The sequence below is a fragment of the Anolis carolinensis genome, chromosome 6 (genome assembly GCF_035594765.1).
Source record: "Anolis carolinensis isolate JA03-04 chromosome 6, rAnoCar3.1.pri, whole genome shotgun sequence".
NCBI classification, from domain to species: Eukaryota; Metazoa; Chordata; class Lepidosauria; order Squamata; family Dactyloidae; genus Anolis; species Anolis carolinensis.
This window is the reverse complement of record NC_085846.1, coordinates 47,243,617-47,253,484: the sequence shown is the minus strand read 5'-3', so window position 1 is coordinate 47,253,484 and position 9,868 is coordinate 47,243,617. Positions and strand designations below refer to the sequence as shown.

The following is a 9,868-nucleotide window of genomic DNA, read 5'->3' as shown; positions in this document are numbered from 1 at the left end:
ATGTAATATGTACGAGGGCTATCCAGAAAGTAGAATTAAAAATGAACAAAATATAGGAGAAAACATTTACCATATGCAGTTGAAAGCCACACCCAAATACCACTTCTCAACATAGTTGCCATTCAAATCTAGGCACTTATCATAGCGATGAGTGAGCTTGGCAACTCCTTCCCCCCAAAACTCTGCCGCTTGTGTCGCCAAAACGCTGTATTGCCAGGAAGTTGTGTCGTCACGGGAAGGGGTAACTGGCTGGTTGAGGATGCAAGCGGCAGAGTTTGGTGGGGAAGGAGTTGCCAAGCTCATTCATCGCTATGATAAGTGCCTAGATTTGAATGGCGACTATGTTGAGAAGTGGTATTTGGGTGTGGCTTTCAACTGCATATGGTAAATGTTTTCTCCTATACTTTGTTCATTTTTAATTCCAAAACGTAATCTACTTTCTGGATAACCCTCGTATATTTGTGTATGTATATGTATGGATAATTTACACAAAAATCCCCATGGTCCCATGTAATCTTCCATCATACTGATGTTAAGAATTTTTAGAGCAGTGTAGAGCAGTACCAGGGGAGGATGTTTGGAAGCCAAAGCCATCTCTGTCAGAAGAGAACCATAGAGTTCAAAGGGACTCTAGGATCCATCTAGCCAAGGGTTCTCAAACTTTTTAAGCCAAGGGTAGTTCACGATTCCAACGGCCAGACTATGGTTTTAAAAAAACCATGAATGAATTCCTATGCACACTGCACATATAGTTCCAGTGCAAAAAATGAAAGAACAATACAATATTTAAAATAAAGAACAATGTTGACCAACATAAACTTATCAATATTGCAATGAAAAGTGTGGGCCTGCTTTTGGCTGATGGGATAGTCAAGCCAATTTGGATTGTTGTTGTGTGCCTTTATGTCATTTCAGACCTAGGGTAACCCTAAGTCTAAAGTTTAGGGTGAGCCCCCGATATAAGACCTTGGAGGGCTGCATTCGGCCCGCGGGCCTTCATTTGGCAGTCCCACCTCTGCTTAAAGGTCTTGGATGAAGAAGAATCTAACCCCAGCCCACCAACGCAATCTCTTCCATTGTCAAAATAGTACAAAATAATACTCATGTTTAGACAGAATTTTTTTTCTTACAATTTGAATTCATTGATTTCTGTCCTAATCTCTGGAGGGGTGGAAAGCTGCCCTGCCACCTTCTGAGGATCTCACAATCCAGCAGGGCAACTTTCTCTTCTGAAAAGGATGGCCACTATTGCCATCCACCTGCCAATTGTCAGTGCTCACGGCTTTTTTTATCCTAGTGTCCTCACATACACGAGTGTAGTTAGACCAGCCAATAGAATGAAGTTTTCTGCTTCTTGATATCCACTCAGTTAGTTTACAAACATAATTTGCACAACACATAGCTGTCTATATTTTACTGACATATAACTTCAGTTTATGATCAATATCTTTCAACATATCCCTTTTACAAGCAAAGAAGGAAGAGGAGAGGGTGATCACATGAGCTTAAAAATGGTTACATAACGGTAGATTATATCATTCAGTTACTTCTGAACTGGGCCAAAGCAAAAATGAAAACTATTCATTATAGTTCAGTTTCATTGCAGGGGAAATGTGTGCCAGTTGAATGTTATAAGTTTAATGCAATAATAATGCATTATAAGTTTAATGCAATATTCTGTGCTTTACAGAATCAACCAAGTGTTGTGTTATACATTTTTAATGGCATCAATTATGTTTACAGTTTCATGTTAAGTCTTACTGAATTCTGAAAATATGCCCTGGAATTGTTCAACAACCTTCAGTAACATTCTAAATGGATGCGCTATATATGACCAAAATGTCTACTGCTGCAGATATTTTTATATAACACAGGGCACTACAGCTGTGGCGCAGCTGGCTAGTAACCAGCTGCAATAAATCACTACTGACCGAGAGGTCATGAGTTCGAAGCCCGGGTCGGGTTAAGCCCCCGACCATTAAATAGCCCGGCTTGCTGTTGACCTATGCAGCCCCGAAAGACAGTTGCATCTGTCAATTAGGGAAATGTAGGTAAGCTTTATGCGGGAGGCTAATTTAACTAATTTACAACATCATAAAACTGCCAGCAAAACACAAGGAAAGGAATGAGGAAGTACAGCCACTAGTGGACAGTGAAGCAACAGCTCCCCCTGTGGCCGGAATCGTGAAGCTGGAAATAAAAATGTTAAATGCCTCTGTGTCTGTCTATATATGTTGTTTGTCTGTTGGCATTGAATGTTTGCCATATATGTGTTCATTGTAATCCGCCCTGAGTCCCCTTCGGGGTGAGAAGGGCGGAATATAAATACTGTAAATAAATAAATAAATACAAAGACTGTCCAAAAAAAGCAAGCCTTAGTCAAGTTGCAACTATTTTTCCTGACAGTATAATACAAGATATCTTACATTTTGAAGCCTATATGTAGTATAATAACTAATAGCTAAAGTGCTGGGTTTAGTGGCATCAGATTAAGGGGTAAAATGGACTAGAATAATGGAGAGGCAGTATCTCAATGGGGAGCTGCCACTATCAGATAGGAGTCGAGGATATGAAGGTGAGAGGAAACATTGAATGATGAGATCAGGGCAGTACCCACTCCTGGGGAAAAGCTAAAAGCATTGGAATGGATTGGCTGCATTTTTTATTTAGATGCTGTGCTTGGCTATATCCAAGTTTTCACATTCCACTTAAAGTAGAGAATGCACAATAGGACATATAGTAAGTGAGATAAGAGCATCCAAAATCAAGGACTGGCCAACTACAGATATGAGTATCACTCCTTGAGCCTCAATCAGTCATCTCCAGACATGGAATTGTACAAGTTTGGACATTTCGTCCCAGATGCCTGTGTTTTTACACTGCATAAAGCGAAAAGGGGTCTGAGAAGGTCTCCTTTGCTTTTCATGATAAATAGCTACAGGTTCAAAAACTCATGGCTTTGGTCTTTGGCTTGCTTGCCTTAAAGTAATTCATTGGTCAAGTTGCTATTGCCGGCCCCAAATTACTCAGCTGTTGAAAATTACTTGCCAGCCTGGAACGACAGGTCTTGCTAGTTTTGATCTAATAGCCAGGTCTTCAACATAGCAACTTTTAAATTGCTCACCCTGCTATACTGAAATCACCATTGTAGTTTCATATTACATACATCCCTTTTTGTTTTATTTGGTGAGTCTCCCAAAACAAGGCTTGTAAATACGACAGCTTTGGCAACACACACTACTCCATGGGCATAAGGCTTGCTCACTGTTGAGATCAGCTGCTAAACATGAAAGAGTCCTTTCATCTGCCTGTGTAATTTCAAAATGAAATTTATCTACACATTTACTGAAGACTCTTTATTTACAAACATCAAACATTTTATGCAGATACATTTGCCACAGAGTAATATGTACACAAGATGTTTTAAAGATATTGTATGTGAAGATTACAAATGACTCTGTCCTGGAAGTCCACCCAAAATACTGCTTTTCCTATGTAGATGAAATGTCTTCTTTTCAAAAGTGTGTTAAACAATCTGTTAAAATGCCATTCCATGATTGTGAGAGATCACAAGCTTCTCTAAGTGAGTCAAACACAAATTTGTACGCTAGAATAAACGTTATCAGTGAGCAGCAAACTGCAAATCCATTAATAAATACTTTAGTATATTTGCATGTTTTAGCTGTCCGGAAGATTGTTATCTTCTGAGATCCAGATGTATGCCATATGGTGTTTGGGCAACTAAAAATGAAGGGGTCTATTCTCATCTCGATGTGTGGGGAATCCCTGAACACCAAGAGAAGAACATATCCTTAAAGGTTAAAGGAGGGAACACATTTTTATTTGATCACAGGGCTTAAGGCACGGATGTACATTTATTAAAAAGATAGCATATCAGTACAGTTCAATAGTATTTTCATTTGGACACTGGCAAGGACTGAGATTTTTGGTACATCTGTTTGGCATATGCATTCTGATTAATTCTAAAGACACGTAAATTTTAGAACTTCCAACAATCTAAAGCTGTTGCGATGTACTTTCGGAGTGATGTACCAATTGCAGACACTTCCTTTTATTTTAACAACCAGATATAGTGATACCTTGACTTATGAGTTTAATTTGTTCTGTGAGAGAGCTCTTAACTCAAATTGCTCAAATTATCTTTCCCCATTGAAATGAATTAATCTGTTCCAGCCTCCCCCCCCCCCCCCCCGGACAGGATTGAAGGCCGGATGTTTGTGCGTGGGGCAGTGGCAGGACACGCGAGGAGGAGACACGCAAACACCTCATGAATGTACGAAAGCACGCCTAACAAACAGAGACACAGAGGGGCAGGAAATGGGGCTGGGGGGGGGGGGAAGACACACAAAACAAACACAGACACCCAGGCCTCCCCCTCAACCTATCCTCCTCCCTTTCAACCTTTTCAACTAACACACTGGCAACTCCCTAACACAGACAATCCACACACAGCCTGTGCCCCTAAACCACACTCACACCCACCAGGAAAAGCTACTGATGTAAAATAACTTTAGCACCAGGAAAATGAAGGGCAAGGATTAAATCCACCGGCAAAAAAGGCTAATGGCTGGAGGGGAAGGGGAAGCCTGTGTGCTAGGCACTCATGGGAACAGCGGGAGGAAGAAAGGGAACAAAAAGGAAGGAAGAAAGAAAAAGAGAGGGAGGTAAGGAAGTGTAAGGCTTCTCAGCTCCAGCTGTGTTGCTGTAGGTTAGTCTTCTTCGGAAGAATACACCAAGACACACAATGAGTGAAGATACCATACGACTTTATTGTTCGGAATACAAGAGTCTACTCTACTGCCCATCTATATAGGCCCTAGCTACAGTGTTATAAATCATTCTTAGAGTCCTGGCGCCTGGAGGTTGCCCATTCTCACATTCCAGAGTCCCTTTCCCCCCTGCTGCTGCTCAGTCGTTTAGTCGTTTACAACTCTTCGTGACCTCATGGATCATCCATGCCAGAGCTCCCTGTCTGCCGTCGCCGCCCCCAGTTCCTTCAAGTTCAAGCCAGTCACTTCAAGGATACTGTCCATCCATCTCGCCCTTGGTCGGCCTCTCTTCCTTTTTCCTTCCACTTTCCCCAGCATCATGATCTTTTTCAAGCTTTCCTGTTTTCTCATGATGTGGCCAAAATACTTCAACTTTGCCTCCAATATCCTTCCCTCCAGTGAGTAGCGGGGCATTATTTCCTGGAGGATGGACTGGTTGGATCTTCTCGTGGGCCAAGGCACTCTCAGGATTTTCCTCCAGCACCAGAGTTCAATAGCGTTTATCTTCCTTCGCTCAGCCTTCCTTATGGTCCAGCTCTCGCATCCATAGGTTACTACAGGGAATACCATTGCTTTGACTATGCGGACCTTTGTGGCCAGTGTGATGTCTCTGCTTTTCACTATTTTGTCAAGGTTGGCCATTGCTCTCCTTCCAAGAAGTAGATGTATACTGATTTCCTGGCTGCAGTCTGCATCTGCAGTGATCTTCATGCCTAGCCCTTTCCCTTTCCCCCCACCTCAGGGCAATTGAGTTTTATGGCTGGTTCATATTCCTGTCCTCCCTTTCGGCCCATGGCCATGTGTTCTGTGTCAGCACTCTGTGTCCAGAGATGGCATGAGATGGGGATCATGACAGGAAGGAAGAAGGGAAGGAAATGCTTTGCTCCTCCTCCTCTTCCCTCCCCATTGGTGAATGGAGGGTGTAAGGCGATATATGGGAATACAGGTTCCTTTTCTTCCTAACTGTATCAGGAGCTCTCCCCCTGCCAGTGAATTTGGAACTGAACAGACTCTGGGAATCACTCATGCCATGCAACTATGAACTCCCTAGTACTGGCATAGAGCACATGGCTGATGGCCGAAAGGGAAGACAGGATGCTGCAAGGACACATAAACCTGACATAAAAATCAATTGCCCTGAGGTGAGAGAAGGTGGATTCTAGCATGTGAGAAAGGGCAGGCACCAGAGGTTTTGTAGCTAAGGCCCTATATAGATGGCTTGCAGTGCAAGACTCTTGTATTCCGAACAATAAAGATGGTACTTTTTGCCCCTTGACGTATTATTTCAAAAGAAGACTGAACCTATAGCAATACAGATGGAGCAAAGGAATGAAGCTACCACACTGAGCGAGAGGCAGCTGGGAGAACTAGGCACACATGCACAATGCAGGAAAGCAAGGAGGTGAGGGAAGAATGTTAGTGCACATATCTCAGATCTTGGCTCACATTTCAAAGCCAAAAATCAAAGGGGTGATGGCTCATATCTCCAAAAATTCGTAAGTTGGTGTGCTCGTAAGTCAAGGTTTCACTGTATTGGATATGGAAGTTTCAAGTGTGAGAAGGTTTTCAAAAAGACTACTTATTTCCAATATATGGACATGATCTAGTAGCAGATTTGGGTGGCGTTACCTTCATTTAGTTTTCTTTCAGTGTTTATAAAGTGCTAACTAAAAAATAAAATTCAGCATTTTAAAATAAAATTGGAATAAAAAGTAAGGGTAAAGCATCACCACATATTTAAAGAAGAAATCAGTGCCCTAGGAAGGAGACTGTCTTGCCCAATTTCATCGGCATGCTTTCTTCTTGTGGTTATTTTGAAAACCAAAACCAAAAATAACACTCTCTTCAACAGTCAAATACCTGTAATCCCATACTATGGACAAAATTTGCAGCTAGAAATTAAATCAGCATTGTAATCTGCTTCATTATAGCTGCTATTTGGTCAGCAGAACTGATAGGAAACAGTTTATTTGCAAAAGATATTGCTTTTTATGCAATTTGGAACAGTATTACTTTGGCATCTCAAACATTACTTGTATGGGGCACAGATACTGCTACTTGTATTAGTCCGTATTATTAAAAACAGTTCAGGTTAATTCACTGTTTTCCTGAACAACATTGGGCTTCAAGAAAAGGGCTACTTATTTATTAAACAGTGAACTTACCTTGCATTAATGAGGTATTGTGCTAGGCTGATGTTGGCCGGTGATCCTGTAATTGTTACTTGCCGTTCTGCTGACCCTTCTGTGGCGTTTGCAATCTTGATCTGTGCTCCCGACATTTGCCTGATTTCATTTATTTTACTGCCTTGTCTACCAATGATGCAACCTATTAGCTAGAGCAGAACAAACACAGACGAAAAGTGAAGAGCAAAGGCAAAAAAAAAGATCACATAGGAAATGAGAGATTTATGATGATATGTAGGCAGAGCCGGACCTAGGTATTTTTCAAGTGTAGGCGAACAGAATTTTGGCGCCCCCCCTCCCCAGACCAATCACTGAAAAATAAAAGCGTTGGATAAACGAAAATGTTGGATAATAAGGAGGGATTAAGGAAAAGCCTATTAAACATCAAATTACATTAAGATTTTACAAATTAAGCACCAAAACATCAAGTTTTACAAGCAATCAACAGAAAAAGCAGTCTCGACTGTGCCCCCGTATGTTTTGCGCCCCAAGCGACCGCTTAATTTGCCTCATTGTTGGACCGGCTCTGTATGTAGGCAATTCAACTATTGTATGCCCAACCATTTGGCTAGCTTGGCCATAGAAGAATACAGTGGGATTTTGGTATTTGTCAGGGTTTGGTTCCAGAATCATGGACTCCTAGAATCGTTGAGTTGGAAGAGACCACAAGGGCCATCCAGTCCAACCCCTGTCATGCAGGAACACGGAATCAAAGCACCCCGACGGATGGCCATCCAATCCCTGCTCTAAAACCTCCAGAGAAGGAGACTTACACCATGTTCTGAGGCAGAATACTCCATTGCTGAACAGCTTTTATTGGCAGAAAGTTCTTTCTAATGATGTTTAGATGGAATCTTTTTTCCTGAAATTTAAATCCATGTGGATTCCAAAATTTGTGGATGCTCAAGTCCCGTTATACACAATGATGAAGGAAAATGGTGTCCCTTGTAGAATAGCAAAATCATGATTTGCTTTTAGTGGTGTTTTGGGGGCATTTGGTGAATATTTTCAAGCCATGAATGGTGGAATCTATGGATGTATGATCCATGAATACAAAGGGATGACTATAAGGTGTGCATATACAGTCCATTTTTCTTGTTTTTCTGGAGTACTGTTTACATGGTTATAAGTTAGTCCAGGCATGAGCAAACTTCTTGTCGTGGGGATCGCATTGTGGGCCGGGCTGGTAGGCCAGGCAAGCCTGGGCTAGGAGGGAGGGGGCAGAGGAGGCCAAGGGCAGTTGGCATGAAGGATGAGACCGGGGTAGGGTGTTTGGCATTAGGGTGGGATGTTTGGCATGGGGGTGTTTGATGCAGGGCGTGTTTGGAGTGGGGAGTGGCACATCTGGTGTGTGGGGGGGGGGGGCTAGGTGTTTGTCACGAAGTAGCATTTGACACAGAGGGTGTTGCAGCTGCATATTTGGCGCAGGGACTGTTGGCATGTCGCTCGTTTGGTGTGAGGTGGCATTTGCTGGGTTTACAGTAGAAGGGTTTGGCATGGGGGATGGTGCGAGACAGTGTTTGCAGCAGTGTGGGTGGTGTGTGAGGTACAGTGTTCCCTCATTTATCACTGGGGTTAGGTTCCAGGACCACCCGCAATAAGTGAAAATCCGCGAAGTAGGGACACTATATTTATTTTAATATTTATACATTATTTTAGTAGTTATACACTATTTTAGGTTTTTATCAACCAATCGTGTGTAGATAAGTCACCTCCTTCTCCACCTGTTGCCGCTTGGGCTCCCCTTCTCTCCCCTCGGCTTCTCTTTCCTTCCTCCCTTAGGCTGTAATTTGTAATTTTTTATGATTAATAGTAGTATTTTAGAGTTTATTGAAAAACCGCGAAATAGTGAATCTGTGAAAAGTGAACCGCGAAGTAGTGAGGGAACACTGTAGTTGATGCGGGGCTGTGTTTGGCGCAGTTGGAGCGGGACAGCATGTCTGGCCATGTGGTTAGCAGGGAGTGGTCGGCACAAGTTGCACATTTGGCACAATTGGCACATGAATTTTTGTGGTGGTGTGGTTGGTACAGGGAGTAGTTGGTGATTGGCATGGCGTGGAGGTGCATTTGGCATGGGGGGCAGTTAATGCAGGAGCTGTTTGGCACGGGGCAGCGGCGTAGTTGGTGCACGGGGGGTTGTCACAGGCGGAGGGTTTCACAGCTGTGTGCACATGTCTTGGCTTTCCTCTCAGACTGGGGTGGCTCACCATGTCCCCCAGGCTGAGAGAAGAAGGAGCTTCACAGAGTTCTCAGCAGTTGCATATCTCTTCCCCGGCCCTCCTCTCAGCCTGGGGATGTGGTGGGCCCCCACATCCACATGCTGAGAGGATGGTTGAGGCAGGTTAGGGCTGGACGAAAGAGCCCAAGGGGCCATGTCCAGCCCGCGGGTCTACTTTTGCCCATGTCTGAATTAGTCTGCATGTGTTAAATCTACTAAATATCATTTTAAAAGCAATTAAGTTCGTGCTTGTTGAATCATGATGTTATATCAGTTCTGAAAATGGCAATAGATATGAACAGACCAGGAATTTTACTCTTAATGCACAGAAAAGAGATGAAGAGAACAAGAGAAAGCAACAGCTTTCAGCCCAATTTACTTACATCATTTGGAATAGTGAGCTCATGAGAGCTGGCTGGAGTACTGGCATCTAATCCTAGATTTGGAGAATAAGAAAGGGGAAATACCCTTTATGACTGTTATTTTGAGATAGAAAAAAGTCCATTTTTAGAGGAGCGGTAATTTATATTTGCACAAGTAACTCAACAAAAAAGAAGAATTGCACAATCCAAGAACTTCAAGAGAACCAGAGCGTTCATAGCCCTATTTTTAACCTCAGCAATATAGAAACAGAGTATTTACATATTATGTTATCAAAAAGTAAATAGGTAATG

General features: G+C 42.6%; 1 protein-coding gene across 13 annotated transcripts in view; it reads right to left on the bottom strand.

Moving 5' to 3' along the window:
• The window catches only part of LOC100552334 (poly(rC)-binding protein 3), a 240,269-nt gene that overhangs the window by 6,317 nt on the left and 224,084 nt on the right, over positions 1-9,868 (bottom strand). For 11 of the 13 annotated variants that reach the window (XM_016994479.2, XM_062957908.1, XM_062957909.1 and 8 more), the window contains 2 exons: positions 9,578-9,630; positions 6,956-7,125 (listed from right to left, as the gene is read on the bottom strand). In XM_016994479.2, the coding sequence (XP_016849968.1) occupies positions 6,956-7,125; positions 9,578-9,630 (223 nt within the window). Of the gene's footprint in view, positions 1-3,341; positions 3,812-6,955; positions 7,126-9,577; positions 9,631-9,868 lie in introns of those variants that run through there. The other 2 variants (XM_008113010.3, XM_016994481.2) reach the window with 2 other exon arrangements.